Source organism: Leuresthes tenuis, unplaced genomic scaffold (assembly GCF_036924035.1).
Source record: "Leuresthes tenuis unplaced genomic scaffold, fLeuTen1.0.hap1 SCAF_24, whole genome shotgun sequence".
In the NCBI taxonomy this organism is placed as follows: Eukaryota; Metazoa; Chordata; class Actinopteri; order Atheriniformes; family Atherinopsidae; genus Leuresthes; species Leuresthes tenuis.
The window spans coordinates 29,507,019-29,527,639 of NW_027325378.1; the positions used below are offsets into that span (position 1 = coordinate 29,507,019).

General features: G+C 40.5%; 1 protein-coding gene across 1 annotated transcript in view; it reads right to left on the reverse strand.

The window, feature by feature from the left end:
- The window catches only part of LOC140284445 (kinesin-1 heavy chain-like), a 56,796-nt gene extending 36,616 nt beyond the window's left edge, over positions 1 to 20,180 (reverse strand). Inside the window, exons 1-21 of the mRNA XM_072378307.1 lie at positions 20,027 to 20,180; positions 15,412 to 15,499; positions 15,184 to 15,257; positions 14,960 to 15,064; positions 14,830 to 14,878; positions 14,655 to 14,710; positions 14,177 to 14,264; positions 13,723 to 13,847; positions 13,235 to 13,339; positions 8,663 to 8,808; positions 8,176 to 8,324; positions 7,468 to 7,667; positions 6,286 to 6,354; positions 5,605 to 5,811; positions 5,370 to 5,513; positions 2,759 to 2,947; positions 2,045 to 2,162; positions 731 to 786; positions 531 to 640; positions 346 to 447; positions 197 to 257 (exon numbers count right to left, since the gene is read on the reverse strand). Coding sequence (XP_072234408.1) covers positions 197 to 257; positions 346 to 447; positions 531 to 640; positions 731 to 786; positions 2,045 to 2,162; positions 2,759 to 2,947; positions 5,370 to 5,513; positions 5,605 to 5,811; positions 6,286 to 6,354; positions 7,468 to 7,667; positions 8,176 to 8,324; positions 8,663 to 8,808; positions 13,235 to 13,339; positions 13,723 to 13,847; positions 14,177 to 14,264; positions 14,655 to 14,710; positions 14,830 to 14,878; positions 14,960 to 15,064; positions 15,184 to 15,257; positions 15,412 to 15,499; positions 20,027 to 20,152 — 2,367 coding nt within the window. The 5' untranslated portion in view covers positions 20,153 to 20,180. The remainder of the gene's footprint in view (positions 1 to 196; positions 258 to 345; positions 448 to 530; positions 641 to 730; positions 787 to 2,044; positions 2,163 to 2,758; positions 2,948 to 5,369; positions 5,514 to 5,604; positions 5,812 to 6,285; positions 6,355 to 7,467; positions 7,668 to 8,175; positions 8,325 to 8,662; positions 8,809 to 13,234; positions 13,340 to 13,722; positions 13,848 to 14,176; positions 14,265 to 14,654; positions 14,711 to 14,829; positions 14,879 to 14,959; positions 15,065 to 15,183; positions 15,258 to 15,411; positions 15,500 to 20,026) is intronic.
- Between the last annotated feature and the right edge of the window lie 441 nt (positions 20,181 to 20,621).

Consider the following 20,621-nt stretch of genomic DNA (forward strand, 5'->3'; position numbering starts at 1 on the left):
GCTCACCTTCGGCTTCCTTCTTCTCCAACCACTGCTGCAGCATCACAACCTAGTCCCTGGAGGTTTCTGTATCATCCATCTGGATGCTCTATATATTTCCTTTACCTCTCGTAACAGTGGGGGCAGGAATCTCTCAAAGCCTATACCAAAGCTTTTCACAGCCAGAGACTACAACTAGGTACGACAAATAACTGACCACAGTCTCCTCTAGTCCCTTCAGGTCCTGTTTGGCCTGCTCCCGTCTGTCCTGCAGCACCCTGCAGAAATCGAACACTTAAAATGAGCATATGTAGCTGGTTATGGCAAAAAAAAACACTTTCCTGCTGACTAAACATGAGGCTTTACGTGAGCTCCTGCAGCTGCCGGCTCTTCTCCTGGTCAGTGCCCTTGAGCTTCTCATGCTCTGCTCTCAGTCTCTCCTGCTCAAAGATGACCTTCTGGTTCAAGCTGCATAGAAGTCAGTGACAGAATGAGCACAGGGTTGCATACTTCACCAGAAGAATGAGGCACCTGTTGCTGTGTCATCTTACTCCTGCAGCTCTGTGATGCGCTTCTCCTTGTTGTCCAGTTCATCTCTCAGACTGCTGATCTGCTTCTGATGGGCCTCTCTGTGAGACTGGATCTGCTTCTCCACAGCATCCTGAACACATACCAGCACACGGCTACATGTTGTCATGGACCCATGGGCACCCGATAGCAAGCTTAGACTCTCAGGCTCGCGGCACGCTACCTTGACTTCATTAGCAGACTGGATCTCATTGTCCTTCTCCATGGTTTTAACTTTCTCTGAAGGGAGACATTCATGACTGTTACTGAGTGCAAACATGTTAAAACAAATTTTCTTTTTCAAAAATTTGTTTACTCAGTGGATGATGCATATTATTCCAAGTATAGCGAAAAGCTCCATCCCATCTGCTTTTCAGAAGTTTAAGACAAATTCACTAAAAATCAACAATTTATCGAGCAAAAAAAAACAACATTTTCTCCAATTATTTTTCACTTTTACATTTGGACATCTATTGGCTTATTAAAAACTCTTAAAGTGGCTTAGTTTTGAATAACACACCTCCAATTGTGGTTTAAAAAAAAAAAAAAACTTTCTTACTTGGATTTGCATTCTGATCCCATCATCTCTGTTAAAATGTGCAATAAATTCTAAGATGTCAGTATTATATTCAGGTGGAGGAGATGTTTGAAATGGGACCGACTCGGTTAAAGACTAATGTACAGAGTTTGTTCATATATCTGATCGTTGTGATGATCAGATATAAGTTAAAATCCAAACGGTGCTGTCTCTGATAAGAGTGCTTATCAAAGATGGACATTGGTTTGTGTAATGTGATTAAAATATCCTATATACAACTGTGTAAAAATGTAGACTTATGAACATCTAGGACACTGGTGTTCCCCTAAACAAACACTTCAACATTGTGGTTGTGCGTGGTGATGGTGCACAGTTAGTAAAACTACATATGTTTATTAAAGCTCTCCTGGATCAAACACCAGGAATCTCTTTTCTGTTAACATTACATTTTCCATAAAAATGATCCTGTCAGATCTTGATGTGGCTTGGATATTTCAGACAAAAGCTTTGCTCCATTTAATATTCCAGGGTAATGAATATGCAAGAACATCCTAGTTTGAACCCGAAACCAGTTCTATTAACCAGTCAGGGTCACCACAAGTCCATACATGTATTTATTTATACCATCTAATACATATCTAGCCTGGGCATGGCTAAATTACCAGACATCTAACAATGTGCTGCTACTTTTAGATAAACTTTGTTCCAAATCACCACTTCTGATATGTCCCGGCCACAAGTTGATGGAATTGGGTTTTTAGGTTTGCGACGTATGAAATCCTGGCTGTCTAAATCTGCACTTCCAAGCCAGGACTGTTCAACCATATTATATATAGAAATTACATAAATGATGTCTTTATCTAGGGTAAGTCGAACATTCTTTAGAATTTGTTCTTGTTTGTTTTTGGCCAAACATATGTCTGGCCGTAGTTGGGCTGCAACAGAGAGGCCCGTGCTCACCTTGAGCTTTGATCCTTACTATTTCCTCATTTAAAGAATCTACACTTTCCTCCAGTTGTCTTTTCTTCTGCTCCACATTCTGCAGAGAGTCTGTCAGGGACTTGATTTTTGCTTCATGCTAGACACCAACAAAGGAAAGACAAGACACTCCAAAAATTCAGTGAAGGAACATTATTGACTAAATAGAAAAATACTTACATGACATAAATCCATTGAGTTTAGATTGTAGATATGATTATTTTTTGTTAAATCAGGCACTTAAAATATAACTTGTTGAATGAACATGAAAACATTTTTTTCTTTCTTTAAGCATTAAGCAATTCTGTATTATGGAATTGATATGTTTGGGTTGGGTCAACATAATCTATTGCAGTTAATTAAACTTATTTAATTCATTGGATGGGTTGAACTGACTTCACAGTAAAGGTTTTACAGGATTCACTCCTATCAGGCTTTTGGTTTCATTCATATATCTTTTCATTCAACCAGTAAGTCTGTCATAAGTAACAAAAACAAAATACTTGTTGATTCAGCGAGATAGATTCAATTTGGTTTCAGTGAAGATTATATTGACCCATCACATATATGACTGAGTAATGTTAGATCTGCAGAAACTCGTCCGCGTGTAAAGCTGCTGTTTGATTTATGACTGAAAGCCACATTTGTAGCTATGGTGACAGTGCCTGTGTTTCAGCTGTCTTCAGCATGGGTTACCTGAGAGATGCGGAGCTGGCAGGCAGTCAGCTCCCGCTCAGTCTCATCCAGTCTCTGGGTGCTCTCGGCCTGGGCGCTCTCCAGCTGTTTGTTGCGCTTCACCATGGTCTTCACCTCAGACTTCATCTTACTGATGTAGAGTCGGGCCACGGTGAACTCTTCGTCAATGAGACTACCACTTTCCTGTTGCTGGGGAATTAGAAGAAAATACTAGTTAAGACTTACTGTAATGTGAACATGCAGAACATTTTCTGATTGGCTGCATGGTGGTGTGGTGGTTAGCGCTGTCCCCTCACAGCAGGAAGGTTCCTAGTTCCAATCTTCTTCTCTGTGCAGTTTGCATGGTCTCCCTGGGAATGTGTGTGCTCTCTCTGGGTTCCATGTTAGGTTAATGATGATCCTAAATTGACTGTAGGAGTGCGTGTGATTTTTTTTTTGTCTCTGTGCGGGCCTGTGATGAACTGGCAACCTGTCCAGGTTGTACCCTGACTCCCAACTGATGATTGCTGAGATGGACTTCAGCCCTCCTGAAACCCTGTTATGTTTGTGCATTTAGCACGCTTTTATCCAAAGCGACTTACAGGTAGGCAGGTAGGGTAAGGGGGTCTTGCCTAAGGACCCCTACTGGAAGTAGTACCTACCCTAAACCCAGGTCTCCCACATGGAAGGCGGTAATCATACCACTACACTATCCATTCTCAAACATGAAAGTACTGTGTTGTAGTATTTTTAAAATTGTTGCACACCTTCTCTCTTTGATTGTGTTCACCTATATATTCGGTTAGGGTACCTAAAAGCTTTGCTGTCTGCATGCAGCTTTACCTGTTGGTATTATGTGACCCCTCTTGCTAAGACAGTGTTTCTCAATTCCGGTCCTCATGACCCACTGCCCTGCATGTTTTCAATGTTTCCCTCCTCCACCACACCTGATTCAAATGATCAGCTCGTCATCAAGCTCTGCAGTGGCCTGATAAGGAGCCATTCATTTGAATCAGGTGTGGTGGAGGAGGGAAACATTGAAAACATGCAGGGCAGTGGGTCATGAGGACCGGAATTGAGAAACACTGCTGCTAAGAGTACTTTTGTCTGAGGTACTTGAGGTCAGGGCCAGGTACTACTGTAGTTAAACATAATACAAGCACTCACTAGCCTTGTCATACATATTTAGAGAGATTGCGTACCGGGGTGCTGCTTTCCTTTGTCTTCTTGTTTGGTTGGGTAGTGAAGACAGATTAGTGAGGATTTTGTTTTTTGCAAATATTATGTATCATTTAATAACTCTAAAGTAGGTCTGGACAAAAAAACAATCCCATGGTTACACTGAAATTAAATTTATGTTGATCTTGATGATAAGCAGTTCACATTTTCAGTCGATCCACTGATAGACTCAACGTCCTGTCCCCTGGCTTAAACAAATGCAACAACAGCCATTGTGTCTAGCCATTACGCCAAAATACATGCACATTTATTACAGCGAAACATTGTTTGAGCTACCAGCAGGGAAGAGGGCTGAATGCATGTGGGGCAGAATGATTGCATCTGACATGAGGCAGGACTGAGACTAAAAGTGAACTTGTGTTATCTTCCCAATCTATCGAGGCAATTAATCATTAAGTCATCTTTTTACTATCCAAAAAAGAAATAACTTCGGGTGAGAGCTTTGGGTGACTCATTCAGCCCTCCTTTCTCTGTATTTGGCGAGTGCCAAACACACACTACATCAGTCCCTCCTCTCTGTATGCACAGATATACTGAATCAACGTGTGAAAGCAAGGCTTGCTGAGTTATGCTGTTATAAACTGAACACTTTGGTTGCAACATCTGAGCCTTTTAAATAACTTCAGGCTGCCTATTCCTACTGCAAGCGAATACAGGGGAATTAACTGCAGTTTGTATGCAGTGCAGCACCCTGACAGCTGAGCAATATTAATGTGAGTGAGACAGGGAATATGAATGCATTGTGTTGCTCATGTCATGATGTGTAATGTAAATGTGATATACCTGTTAATACATAATAATACAGCTAACAAGTATGTCATTACACATACACCTTGCAACATAATCAAATTCTATATCATGATCAAGATTGAGATGGATCAATAAAGAAAATAATAGTTTGACCTTTTTTTGCGTTACCATCTTTTATGTTACCAGACCATAGCCAAGTTGAGCTGGGTCATAGCAAAACACACTGGTGACCTTTTATGTGATTTTAGGTAAAAAGGAAAAAAAGAAAAGACGACTAAAGGAAAGGGGGTATAAAAAAAAAGCAACATAGCTGAACTGCTTTCTCTGTCTTAGTGTTGAAGAGTGTGTTTTTATTTGTTTCAAGAAACTTTTTTGCACAGTTGGGCAGACTAAAAGGAATCTATGGAAGACTGTGGTTGCAACATTGTGGAAGCATTTGGTTTATGCAGCCCATGTCAGCTGATCTCCACTTTTACGCCAACTTACCGGGTGATATTAAAGAGGCTGTGATTGGGCTAAAGAAAGTGCATGAAAGATATAGAGTGCACAGTCATGACGCCCAACAGCTACTCTGATGAACAAGGTAAATTTAGGTTTCAACACATCATTATCATTCTTGGTCTGAAACAGTCAGAACTGGTACCTTGATGTCATTGCTTCCTACGACAATGCCAATCTCAGCCAGGTCTTTAAGTAAGGACGACATCATCTCAGTGACCCTCTTTTTCTGGTGGTTGGTCATCTCCTTCAGTTTTTGAAGCTCAGAGTCGATAGAGGCCAAGGAGTTCTGTTGGTGGATGACAACACACATTATGAAGTGACTAAAAGTGTATAAATATTGAAAAGAATCAGAGTATTCAAAGCTTCAACCAGCTTACAGACTTCTGGTTCAGTTCCTCACTGAGAGCCTCAAACTCCTTTGTTTTGTCCTCAACTTCCTGACTCTTCTGGTCGTAGTTGACAGCCAGCTCCTCCAGTGCCTGCAGCACCTCCTTCACTTCCTCCTTGGAGGCTTCATTCTCAGCCAGCAGTCTGTTCAGCTCAGTCTGAAGGGTGTCATGGTCACGGTGAGAGGAGCTTAATAACTAAAGAAAGATAAGAAAGTGATGTTCAGTCTACTGCTGTCAAATTTAGAAAGACATGTTTCTGTTTCTGCATTTAGCAGACGCTTTTATCCCAAGTGACTTACAAATGAGGATGTAACATTACAGCTAACGTCAAAGCTAACAATAAGCTACATAGAAGGAAACCACTAGTCAGAGGTAACAGTGTAGAGATAGAGTGCAGGCATAGAGGAAAGTACAGAAAGAGAAAGTGCAGAGATAGAGGGGGTAGGGCAGTACAGGGTAAGTGCTAGGGTTAAAGATACAAGAGATGAAAGCAGATGATGCAGAGATGAAAAGGTTTACATAACAGGAACTACACAAGTCTAACATCCTGTGTAAGGCTACTCATGGACTGCTGTCAGGTGCCAGACTGGGTTTGTGCTAACTGGCACACAGTGGGATGTTTGGGGAGGAGGGTTAGGAGAGGGAGGGGCAGGAGGACAGTAGTGTCACCTCCTCCTGGTCCAACATCTGCTGCTTCAGCTTCTCCACCAGCTGAGACTGCTGGTTGATCTCTTCATCCTGCAGGGAAGTGAGGATATGAGGAAGGATAGAGGAAGAAAGAAATACAATCACAGGCTACTTGTTTATTTTCAACAGCTAAGAGTAATACTGAACAGAAGCATGTTGCACCATCTGCTGTCCAAAAGAAACACTACACATAAGAGGACATGCTGTGACATTGGAAGCAAGGGAGTTCTAGGTTTTATTGATCAGACTCATGCCTAACAGAGTCCAGTCCACACTTCTGTGTTAAGATAAAATATAGCCAATGTTGAGATGAACTGCAGAATGCAGCAGTGATTCACATTTCTATTTGTATTCTCACAGGTTATTACAATATCAGTGCACTAAAGTGAGCACCTCTAGCGTGATCTAAACCATTTCTTGAGAGCTGTGTTCCTCTATGTTAGGGTCTACAGGTTTGTTTCTGGATATCTTCTAGTTTGTTTGTTTTCTTCCTCCTCGTCTTCCATGCTTGGTTTTCTTGTCTTTGTATTTCAGGTTTCTCCACCATAGCTGTCCTTAGTTACCTTGATCTTGTGTCAGATTGCCTTGCTACCACATGGTTTCTCATTAACTCACTTGTACTCAGTCATGTAATCACCCCTCCCAGTGTATACTGCTTGTGTGACTCTTATATTTGCTGCTCTGGCTGCACCTTAAGTTTTATTTTAGTTAAATAAAAGTTTATTTTCTTTTACACCATCCTCTTAGATTGGATCTCCACTGACCATCTATTGCAACAGACTAATATCAACCATACTGAGGTGCAACTGAGGCAGTTTTTCAGAATTGATCTCATGCAAAGCTGCAGTAGTTTAAGTCATTATAAAACTCATTGGATGACACATTCATCATGCATACAAAATGTAATTTATATTGCACCCCAAGTGCCATGTAATGCTTGATGGATAATCCAGTGTCTTGTTTAGTAAACAGCAGTAGAAAATACTGGTACTACTGATGCAGTTTGAATCGTGGAGTTCAGTTTAATTCAGAGTTTTTTTCTTATTATTCTAATTTAGTATAATGTATTAGGTGTACTCATCTCATATTTTCTGGTGGTGTTCATTTGTGTGGTTGCCAGGCATTTGGATTACCTGGTATCATGCTCATGTATAGTGCCATTACCTTGTCATCAAGGTCTTTGTAGAGCTTAGCCATTTCTGCCTCATACTTTTCTTTCTCTGCATCTGTGAGTTTTACACCAGCAAGACTGTTGAGGACTGGTTTGGGTTTTGTCTTATCATTTTTCAGTGCGCTGTCCAGGGCCTGCACCTCTTCTTTAGCCTTTTCCTTGTCAAACTGCTCCTCAGCTGGCACGCTCTCTCCTACAGGGGGCAGCAGATGGGTGATATGATCTCTGTCCTCCTGTCTTAAAGCTCTTTCAGCGTAAATGTAGTGAAAACTCATGACTTCACACAAATTGATTCAAGTTTTCCATGAAAGAACATAAAGAAGCCGATGAAAATCATAAAGTTTCATGTCTAATGAGAGTGTAAGGCAGACATCATCACTCACATTTTTAAGGGGAACAACAGTCATTTCTGTCATGGAAAGGACTTCTATTATTGGTGTGTACTTCTGATCTTTTTGTTGTTGTTTGGCCTTCTAATCAGAGCCATAATGGCACAATGTGCACATCTGTTGCGGCCATTTCACACAGACAACAATTATTTCTGCCATAGCATCCATTTTAACCTACAAAACAGACATTTTTTTTCACTTTTTGTATAAAACTTATCTGAATATCTTCTGATGAACCACACTAAGACTCAGAACATAGCATGAGTGGCACAAAAACACGTGAGCTGCTACGCTGGAGTTCCTGGTTCTTACCACTCCTCCAGCGGTTGAGCTCATTCTCCAGCCAAGTGACAGTGTTTTTCAGAGTCTTGTTTTTTTCCTTCTCTTTCTCCCACTTCTTCTTCCACTGCTCTGCCGTCAGTTCGACATTCAGACACACTGTGTTCTTGATGGTCTTTGCTCTAGTGAGACAGAGATGAGAAAATGGAGGCAAACTCATTTGAATAATAAATGCAGCCTGTTTGAGGTTTTACCAGAGAACCACCTGACAAGCTGCAGTTTCATATTTGCTTCATCAGAAGGCTTTTATTGATAATGTGGCAAAGAGAGACCAAACCAGGTCATGATATGGCTCTATAAACCATTTCATCATTTCAAAATAGGACCACAGATGCCTGCAGCCTTCTTTGCTCCTGCTAAACCATTAAACTGTCTAAAAAAAAAACACTATCCAGACAGTGACTCTGATTAACAGTTGAAGGTAAATGGGGAGAGAACATATTTCTGTGGGTCTGAGTACCTCTGTCCAAACAGCAGCGTAGTCCTGGTCTCCGCATCATTGAAAGAGGAAGGCGAGCAGCAGATGACCATGGTGGTCCGACAGTTTCCTCCCAAGGAGTCCTGCAGGATCCTGGTCATCTTACTGTCTCGGTATGGTACATAGCTCTGACACAGGACAAGGACCAGAAATTCTGAGCCTCTTGTAATAATAAGGAACATTTTGGATCACACTACACCAGTATAATAAGGTTACTACTAATTTAGGCAAGAAATGTTCTAGTATGTGAAACTGATTTGTGTTGATTTGTGTTACATACTTGTCCTGATACAAAGAATAGTTAAGAAATAAATACACTCAATGTGCATTTGTTGAGATTTCTGCTGAGATTAGCATTCGGTATAACTGTTTTAACAAAGTTTCACGCCATTGTGTCACAATGCGTCTGTGGTACTGACACACCAAAACACCCAAACTCAAACTAAACAGCCATATCAGGGTTTGTCCCTGCTGAAGAACACAAAGGAGTGACATTTCAGCAGATTCTCTTCCTCCAATCCTCACTAGCTATTTTTGGGACATTAGCTTTGCTGATAGTCACTTAAAAGTGAAATGTACTGTAGATATAAGTTGTAATCATAGATTATGAATTAAAGATCGACATAGTCATCCAGTGTCAGACGTGAAGCCAAGGTGTAAAAGTGTCTTAAAGTACAATACAATTGATGCCTATCAGGCAAGAGCCTCAGATCATCTGGTGCTGAAATTGGGTTTTTCCACCAGGTGCCTTTACCAGAGCAAGTTCAGAACTGATTCAGCTTTAGAATCCTTATAAGTACAGGTTCGATTTTCCAAATGCACATCATTCTGTCACTTTAAGCATCTCTTCAACACATGTTTGAACCTCCTGTATTCTGAGTTTCTGTGGAGAACCACAGAACAGAGAGAGAGTTTGTTTTCACATCTCATATTGTCTGTTTACCTGTAAACTGATGGCCTAATGTCACCATTTTACTTTTTTCAACCTGTTTCCAAGTTTCCAACCACTGAATAATATTCACGAATGACACTACAAACTGGGATTTATGGAGGGTATGAACATGATGTCTTCAGACATGTGACTGTTCCCCCGCACTGAGTGGCAATAATGCAGCCGTCTCAATGGCCATGGACTGTTTGGCTCAAAAACACAGACGACATGTCTAAAATGGTGAAGAGCTGTTGTACAATCAACAGTATCAACAGATTCAGAGAGAAGTCAGAATTTAGTTTAACAAAATCTCAAAAAGTGAAGAGTCAAATGGATTTCTGCCGTTCACAGAGACAACCGGAATCGAAGGTCAGAAGCATGGATTTGTAGCAAACACTTTGTGTCCTGTGTGTTAGACTTTTGGTGAAAGTCAGTGCTTTAGGCTTTAACATTTTGGATATTCAGATATAGGACATTCAGTATCCTCAAATTATAATCTGTGTACCTGCATTTGATGGAAATAACAAATGTGGCAATGCTGCTTTTGGTCTGCACTGCGGATGAGGGTTGGCTGTCCAGTAGACATGATAGCTTGGCAGTAACATTAAAAAGTGCATCCTGAAAGTGACATTTTTAAAAAGAGTAACTAAATATCAAAAGTGTCATTTTGATGATGGTTAAATCACACTCCTGACCTACCTTTTTAATACTGATCACCAGGATTACAAGTCAAATGCTATAAATCAATGTAAAGGGGAAAAAAATCGTATTCCTATAAAACCCCAATAAAGCAGCAAAAAGTGTGTCCCAAAAACATTTGAGCTGTGTCTATTTGCATATAACTTTAGCTGTACAGTGGATTCCGCAATATAATTTTATCCAAGCTTATAGTTTTCAGAACAAATTTTTGAGAAAATAAAAAAACATTAGTATGAACTTGTCTGTTAGAACTGTCTGTGGTATACTGTTCTTGCTGTTGTGGCGTATGCTGATCTTGTTGTGGTCGGCTACCGCTCTTGGCCAGTTTGCCACTTGTATTTTCATGACACACATCAGCGCAGGGGCCACTTGATTTTAGATGAACATACTGTCACATGTGACTTGCTCCCTAATGCAAATCTATCAATCTAACACTAAGACAGGTACAGCTATTTGAAGCATCTTTTGTTAGTCATACCTTCATTGACAATATAGGTACGATACAATATAGAAGAATATGTTGATATGAAAATGCTCTGGTCCTGTGTGTTCCTTAGTTGCATATTTTGAAAGGCTTGATTGTGAATCAGCTTAATCAAGCTTGATCAGGTGTTTGTATTTGAGGTAGATTTAGCTAATGGGTAACCTAGCCACTTATCCAGACTATGTAAACAACAACCAAAAGAGGGTTTGAGCCTTACAAACCAAGTTGTGATTAAATATTTTATTGACCATATAAAACCTAAATTATTATTTGTGTAACCTTTCAATAATGTTTCATTACACAATATCTGTAATTAACAACAATATATGTATCCAGAGCTCTTACCCTATCTAGTTTATAGATAATTTATTCCTGTTTATATAAGGACACTTCTAGCAAAACAGAATGATAAATAAAACAAACTGCCTGCATAATAAAAGAGAAATGTTTACACAGATTATGGGTTTTGTCCAGTTACCTCCTCTCTTTACCTCTCCCACTGGAAACTGTTTCTACTAAAAGTCAAAGATGGTGACAGCCAAATGCTAAACGTGAGGCTTAAAACAGTAGTTCAGTGGATGATGTTATGGTGACTACACCCGTCACATATACATCCATCAGGCAATATGACACCAACCTGATATTGAAGAGCTCTTAATCATGACACCAAAACAGCTCTGACCTGTCAGGACATGGACAAAGAAATTATGACAGTGTCCTGGAGTGTATGGTACCGGACATTAGTAAAAGATCCGTTTGGCCCTGTGAGTTGTAGGATGAGATTTTTGTGGAATAGCTTTGCTTTCCCATCAGAGGAGGCACCTGAACAGCTCAGAGTCTGTGTTTAAGGCCTTACTAAGTAGCCTCTACTGCTGTGCTGCTGGGGGAGGCTGTAGGAGTAGAGTAGTGCAATTGTGATGAAAGGGGTGGGAGGGCAAGTGTCAAAGTAACGTCACTCAGTCAGTGCGGTCACATGCGTGCCATCGGATCGGATTAATGGCAAAATTATAATAACACTGAGTTATTAAGTTCATGTTACTCGTGATCCGATTAAGACCTCGAGATAACTCGATCCAAACATGCATGTAGACAGCAGAAGCACATGGTGGATTGGATTGAGCGTTCTGTGGTAAATGGTAAATGGACTTGTACTTGTATAGCGCTTTTCTAGTCTAACTGACCACTCAAAGCGCTTCACTACATGCCACATTCACCCCACTCACACACACTCATACAGCACGTCTTAAGATTCATAACTGCGTGCTTTTTTCTAATCATTCACACACATTCATATCCCCAATGATACACTGGGAGGCAACGTGGGGTTCAGTGTCTTGCCCAAGTAGCCTGGGGAAGCCAGAGGGGGAAACCTTCCGATTGGTGGGCGACTGCTCTTCCTCCTGAGCTACAGCCGCGTGCATGCTTGAGATTTTTTCCCGGTATCGTCACCCGGTAGTGGAAGGAGACGATATTACTGTTGTTGCCGTCAGAAAGAAAGAAACAGCATCGTGCATCGTCTGTGCCATAACCAGCTCATCACAGATGGAGAGGGACGCAGCTTCATCTCGCTCTGCGTTCGCCATCTTTCTGAATGCCTGAGTTTGTTGTTGTTGGCGGTGAAGACGTCAACAGGAAGTTGCTCTATTAGTGATAGCTGAAATGGGGACAGCGCCACCTATGGTACCGGGGTATGACATGCTTTGTGCCAGTGATTCCATTCATTCACCGCCATATATCCAAGGATAATTACCCTCAGATAAGGAGCAGAACCCAACTACAGCTGTTATCGAGTTAATCTTGAATGTGAAAGCCAAGATGCAAGTTTCCCAGGAGAACCATGTCATGTCACAAGGAGAAAGACTGTCCTCCAAAATACAGTCCAATGGATCGTTTGTTCATCAAAAATGCAAAAATGGTATCGGTTAGTCATGTTAGTCTTGAATACGTGTTATGAAGGCATGAATGATTGAAAGTATTGTGTGTTATGGCAACATCTAACTATGGCCTCCTACCTCCTCATGAAGACTTTGTTGCTACTCAAATAAAAGACTTGTAAACAACATCTGCTCTGGTGTGGAAATGCTCAGATGAGTTGCCGCTTGTCGGAGCAGGAAACAGTTATGGGTCTTATTGAAGGGTATGAATTAACAATCTTAATTTTCCATTGGAGGGCATGTTAGGATGAGCAGTGTTACTCATTTCACCTGTTGGTGGTATTAATGTATTGCAGAGTCTATGACTGTAAAATAGTTATTTTCTTACTGTCTTCACTTAACACACTATTGTGAATGATTCAATAAACCATTCTATGTTTTCACATTTTTCTTTTCTGGAATGTTATTTATAAACCTCATATCATATTTTCCATGTTTAATTGGTTGTTGATGTGAACATCTATATTGGGTCTCAACCCCTCTCCCTTTTTTGACAGCTGTCTCACCGAACCCTCTGCCAGAGCTGAGATGACGTTTCCCAGTGAAGACAAGGACTTGTTTATCATCTTAGCTTCATCCAGCACTGTGCCCTCTGCTCCAGTTTTGCCCACCTTTTAAACACAAAAATACAAGAATTCTCAAGAGGATGCAGAACTTAAGAATGTTTTTACTGCAGTGAGAATCAGCAGCTGTAGGAGTGTGTCATTGGGCTTAGATTGTATAAAAAAACTGCTTAAAATAGGTGGACACAATACCAAACAGCATGAAAGGGAAATTAGAGTGGAAAAACTGTCTACATCTAGTAAGTTTAAGTCTAAAGAAAACCTTATCTGATTTCTAATTCATTATTAAAAAACTACTCACAAAAATGACAAATCATCTGTCTGAAGCAAATGCTTCTAAAAGCTTGAAAGAAATGCCTTTGTATAAAGTAAGACAGGTAGAATAAGTGAGGTGAAAGAAGAGTGGGAGACAGAGACAGATGGAGTAGTACTTTTTCGCTTCCAGCCAGATCGACGAGGTACAGCTTGCCGGTAAGCTTTTGGTCAGTTTGAGTGTTTTCCTGCTTGATGTTGATGAGGAAGATGCTGTGACTTCTGGAACTGTGCTCATTCATGTCTGAGATGCACATAAAGAACAAAAACACAGACAAACTTAAAGTGGATAGCATAACATGGTAATCAGCATCATGATAGAAATGGTTAATTTTTTTGCTTAAAAAAAAAGAAAAGAAAAGAACACTTTATTGCTTTGATGTGTCAATCGCTCATTTTAGCTCCAGTTTCAGCCAAGGATTCATGACTGGAAATGATGAAGGAATGTTGTTTGGTTATGTGTTGAGTAGAGACAGCATCTGGGCTGATGGGAGTGTTGTGGCAGTCAGGAGACTCTGTGAGGTTCAACCATGAGAGACAACAGCACTGAAAGCACTCAGTGTGCAAACTCACTTGTGACAGCCACGTGTCTGTTGTTTTTGCCTTCGTCTATGGTGTCCATGACCTCCTCAGGACTGCACACAAAACGCTCAGTACATCCCTGGGGACACATTCACATTACAAGGAAATGCTGTGTTCACTATCCCTGCAGCAGGGTGTCTTTACAAAGAGACTGTATTGTTGGATTACCAGCAGAATAATGGTCTTAAAGAGAGACTTGTGAGGAGAAACTGACTTAAGAAATTTATCCTCTAGCATTTACATGATCAGATGACAAAATGGTGACAGATCTTAAAAATACTGAAACTATAAAAGGCTCAGGACAAGGTGAAACACAGCCTTGCTTTTTTTCTTATGTGTTATTCATAAGTAATGCATTACAGCTTACTGACATCAACTTCTGTTGTATGATTTTGGAACTTGGAATAAATCAGACTTGGTACAGAACTTAAAACTATACAAACAATATCATAATGAAATCACGTCTCACTTTGACGTAGGGCACTCGGTTTTTGTCCTCGTGTACAGAAAGGTTGATCTTTGATACTGTAAGGGGAAAATAAATGTAAACATTGTGCCTGAATCTATTGATATCTATATCTATGATATCTATTTCAGGGTCTGACAGATGATAATAACAAACTACAACAAACCCCAATACATACCATCCAACAAGTCCCTAATTTTGTCCAAGTAGATTTCAAAATATGAAACCTGCAACGAAAAAGCTGTGAGTGAGGCTTCACCAAATGTGGATATCTAAGCAGCAGACATTGAAGCCACAGGATGACATACTTTGATGTGAAACTCCAGGTTCTCATCCATGGAATAAATGTAACTGAAGATGTCTTCCACAATTCTAGGAATGATTCCCATCATTTCTGGGTCATGGAGTTTCCCCTTTGGGAGATGAAAATGAATGAGTATGAACAAGACAGCACAGAAGGTCTGGCTTTTCAGTCACTATATTAAGTGCTTCTATCAAGTACAAACAGGCAATGGCTGATGCTGTAAATTACCTCCATTGTATGTGTTTTGCCAGAAGATGTCTGTCCATAAGCAAATATTGTCCCATTGTATCCCTCCAGAACATCTGATGTTTGTATAAAGTCAAAGAAATAGACAGAGAAATATATATATAAATAACTTATAAATAAGAAATAATCTGTTAATGTCTGACCTTGGATTTGTAGGAATTTATTAAAACAGCCACTGAGACTACAACTTCATTCAACTGTAGTGCTTACCTCGGACAATCTTCTGAGCCACAGCATTGTAGAATTGCACCTGAGTAGTGTTGGACTGGAACACACGGTCAAAGTAGTACGGTTTACCCTGTAAAGAGGAGGTAGTGATAAGCATGAGTAAAGCTTTCTGTCAAGAAGTTCCATTTTGCTGCTCAGTAAAAGGTCAACTTAACTCTGCTGCATGTCAGCAAGTCAGATCAGCAGGAGGGTTTAAATTGTTTCATGACTAAAGACCGCTGACCTTCAGAAAAGTGTTTAGGTGTAGATATTGCAGGATTCCTTATTGTGGTCAGGATTCCTTATTGTAGAAAAAGAGCCATAACACTTGCCCAGTCTCACAATAATACATTGAACAGGTACTTTTATCCACTTATCCAGAACAGAGTGGTGTCGAAGTACAAAACGTGTTGTTTTGTGTCAGAAAGCGGTCAAGTGACATGAAGTCAACCTGTAATCATGTACTTTTTATTAATCTAAGCCCAACCATGTGTTTCCTTTCCACATTTTGAATAAATAGCTTAACAAAACCATGTTTTCTTTTTTTATGCCTAACCCCAACTCTAACTCTAACCACGACTGTTCCTAGTGCAGGCCATGGTCATCTCCCGCCTTGACTACTGCAATGCTCTCCTAACTGGTCTCCCTGCCTGTACTATGAAACCTCTGCAGATGGTCCAGAACGCAGCGGCGCGTCTGGTCTTCGATCAGCCTAAAAGAACACGTCACCAATGGAGTTCATTGAACTCCACTGGCTGTCCTTAGCCGCCCGCATCAGATTCAAGTCACTGATGTTAGCTACAAAGTGCTTAATGGAACGGCTCCCGTCTACTTGAATGCTCTTGCAAAGGCTTACGTCACAACTGGGTCCCTCCGTTGGTCCCAGGATTGTCGTCTAGCAGCTCCTACACCACGCCTAAGACAATCCAAACTCTGTTCATGTGTCGTCCCACGATGGTGGAATGACCTACCGAGCGCTACCAGAACAGGGGCGTCCCTGTCTATCTTCAAGAAGCTCCTGAAAACCCAACTCTTCAGAGAGCATCTCCTATCCCAGCACTTACCTTGTACTTCCCTACCCCCTCTATCTCTGCACTTTATCTTTCTGCACTTCCTTCTATGCCTGCACCCTATCTCTACTCTGTCACCTCTGACATAGTCGGACTAGTGGGTTCCTTCTATGTAGTTTATTGTTAGCTTTTTATTTAGCTTGTTATATCTTCATTTGTTATTTAGCGTCTGCTAAATACATAAACATAACAGACTAACATAACATAACATAAAAGACTTATCGCATGGTCAGAAACTGTTGGACAACACTGAGTCAGATGAAAATCAAACTTGGTTCTCTTATGTGATGGTCTTTCATGTAATACCACCATCCACTCTCTCATACTGCCTTATAAGCTATTTGGAACCTCTAAAAGTTTTGCAATATACCATTTGTGACAGTTTTACGAAGAGTAAAACGTAACCATGTTAAAAATATGCAAAGAAAAACGTAGGCATGCAACAATTTTGAGCCGTGAAAATGTTGTCATTTTACAAGTTTGAAGGTTTAGTGCTGCAGGACTTTGCCTTTCTTGGTCTTGGCTCACAGTTAAAGGTGGTTAATGTTAGCTAACATTAACTATTTGAATAGTTATTGCAAGCAGTCTGTTAACAAATTTGATGACCCTCTCAACTTCAACTGTCTTCCTCCCAAAATGACCTCACGAGCCCACTTGTTTATGCAGACAAGGGCACCTAATGGTAAATTAACTTATACAACACTTTTCTAGTCTAGTTGACCACTCAAAGTGCTTTTACACTACAAGCCACATTCACCCATTCACTCATACAGCACATCTTGGTCTATAAAATGTTATAGGTCATATAACAAAAATGTCTCCATGTCTCTTACTCCTCTCCAAAGGAAGTTAAGTCATCAACTATTTCTATGTGATAGAAAAACACAAGCTGCTGTTTCGATGTTGCTTTAGGAATGACTCAGTGGCCGTGGAGCAGTTTAATGTTTGGTGGCTGAAGCAGCTTTTAACTGGTCTTGTGGGGTGACTGAAGTGTCGGACTGGTCAGTATTGGTAACCTGTAGGTGTCTGGCTGCTGCACTCCATGACTGTTTCCCCTATATTTTCTTCCTCATACTTAAAGGTCTGAAGGATTGACTGGGGAACACAAGAGCTTGATTCTTGTGGGTTAATTGAGGAACCTTATACGCCCTTCTGTATCCTACCTGGCCTTGCAGTAACTGCGTAAGAGTTTTTGGATGGTGTCTGGGCTTACGTCTTCTGTCTTTACTGGCTGCAACTGTGAAGGTGTGCATAAAGCATGCCTTGTGTGGCTTACAGGCAGGTCACAACTCCAGCTGCATGTCGCTGAGAGTTTTAACATTGTCCTGTTATTAATAAAGAAGTTAATACTTTCGTAACCCTCTTTGGTCTCTATTTTATGTTGCAGCCCATTGAGCTGGGTTGTAACAGGGCCAATCAGCTAATATTTCTCATCATGGAAGATTCAATTTAATCTGTGCTTGAGAGCATATATTTGGGTGTCTGGACACGGGTACCTTCTTACTTGTTTAGCATCTTTTGAACTTCTCTGTGACAACATCACAAACTTCATTGGAGGATGTGATCTCTAAGAAGTGTTAAGAGCCATGGCTCCCTATTTGCAAGAGAAAATTCAGTTCTGATGATGATGAAGTAGTGAAAGTAGAGACAAAGACCGGTGTTGGCAGAGAACTTCTGCGCATCCTTTATCCAGAATTCTCTGCCAAGTGCACAAGTGCCTTCAAGACTTCCACAAGTCCAGTTGTCAGAATGATCCCACTTCCTTTGTCCAATGAAGAGGTTGAACAGGTCCAAGACAGTCCTTCTGCATGAAGGACTGCTGCACATAAAAACTGTGTCAGCACAACTGAGGACTGATTGCCTGTGTCCCTGCAGGTGCAATTATGAATTACACACTGATAGTCTACCACTTTACACTTGATGTTAATGCGCATTAATAGAGGGAAAGTAACTAAGATCATTAGTTTACCATGTAAATAGTCTTGCCTCTTGTTTGTTAATAAAATTTTGTTCTGCTCTTTTTCTCTCACGCTGACACAAATTCCTGATGTCTTAGTGAAATGTCTGTAACATGCTTTGGTCAAAAACAGATATTACAGGAGCTCCCTTTTCTTCCATCAATTTACATCTTTGTTCAAGCAGATCATTTTAGGGTGCGAAGTGACCCACTCCACTCCACCACTCTTCTTCAGGCTCTGCCTCTTTTCAGGTCTGTCGTACTTAAAAACCCTTGGAGCACATTATCACAGTTTGAGATAACTGACCAGACAGCTCAGTCTACAAACCAAACTGATTGAAAATTACCATTTTATTCTTAAATACTTACATATCCCTTATCTGCAGTTGGGCATTTGACAGCTGGTAGCTACTTATCCCTCTTTTTGGCACAGTGTTGTCACGAGGGTTAGGGTTAGCACTGTTGCAGGCTGGTTAATAACATACCTGAGAACTCACGTTGTAATATCTCTCTGTCACATGTTGACTTCACAAACTCTGGACTTCACTGTCACTCATTCAGTTGTTTCAGCTTTTAGCAACTAACATTTAGAAATGTTATTATCTATTATGTGTTCTTATATTGCTTATATGGACAATACTTTACCAATGTTTGATTTAGACTGCTGATATATTGTACTGATGGTGCATTTAATGATGAATGAGAAATCAGAATTTTTAGCCTTTGCGTGGTAAAAAAAAAAAAAAAATTGGAAAACAGATGTCCAAACAGGATATATAACATTAAACAAAGTACAAGTAGAGTATTATTACTTTGTGTAGGGATTGGAATTGTTAAGAATTTAGCTATTCCGGTTCCATAATCGACATTGCTTATTGATTCGGTTCCTTATCGATTCTCATCCAGTTATATATAGTACATAAGGCTTTGGTTGCAGCAACATGTTAATTTCAAGTATGCACCGACATTTGATCTATTTTCGCCTCTGTCATACTTTTCCCTGCCTCGATGAAAGGGGTAGCTATGCAGGAGCCTGCCTCTGATCCTGCCTCTGAGCTTGCCTCACTCTTTCAGTCCTCAAATTTTTTAATTTCTTAAGTTTTGAATACAATAAAAGTTTTGAATGCAGGCAAAAGGGACCCCCCTCCCCCGTTTGACAAATAACATTTGACAGATATACTTCTGACTCCACATTCCATCTCTGGTCTCCTCCACTACAATGCAAACGAATGGGTAGTTTCTTACACACACGCTGATGACATCAGCAGGCTTTAAAAAAAAACGACAAAACATTTGTGTCCCCCAATTCTGAAATCGGATCTGCACCCCTGGATTTCATTAACTTGCAGTCCCTCTGAAACGTATTCTTAATGGTAAAATGCTTCTCCTTGAAGCAGTAATGCACATACATTTAAACTTACTTATGTATGTCTGTGTTAGGTTTGTTGGACATTTGTGACTTCAAACGATCAGCTTAGAAACCATGCAGAACTAATAATAGAAACATGTTCAACATGTCCTGCCCGTTTTCTGACGATAATAAATTCCCCTGATTGAAATGACTGACAGATGAAAGACACTTCATGCTCACCGCAATCTGCACACAATCTTCCCCCTGGAACTTCGGGATGTATTTGTCCCCACGGGCCACCTCCGCGCTGTTGAGCGGCCTGAATCGACACATCACCTTGATAGTGCACTCCGCCGGGTCTGCCATCTCCGATGCAGCTACTGATGGCTGGAGAGATCCGTCCCGCAGTTTCAACCTCTCAAGGCCAAGCAGCAGGGTAACCACGGGGGTAGAGCTGCTGCTGTTCAGCTGACCGGGAGGGAGACTGCTGGAGAATCCTCACAGATGCTTACGGCGAAAAAATAAATAGATAAATAGAAATATATATATTTATTTCCTACTTCAGTCGTTGGCACAGCTGAAGCTGGCAGTTACCCCCTAGTTGAAGTACTTTAACCTTGAAAATTAAGGTGCAAAAATGCAACACTTTTTTAACACCATTTTTTGTTGTTATAAATAGATACCCATAATTAGATTAAAAAATAAAAATAAAACACAGTTTAAGATGAAAGAATATTCTCGTACAAAACCTTTTACAGGATTTAACATTCAAAACATTATTTTCTACAATAATAAAACAAAAGATAGCGATTGGATGTTTTCTCCATGCACAGGG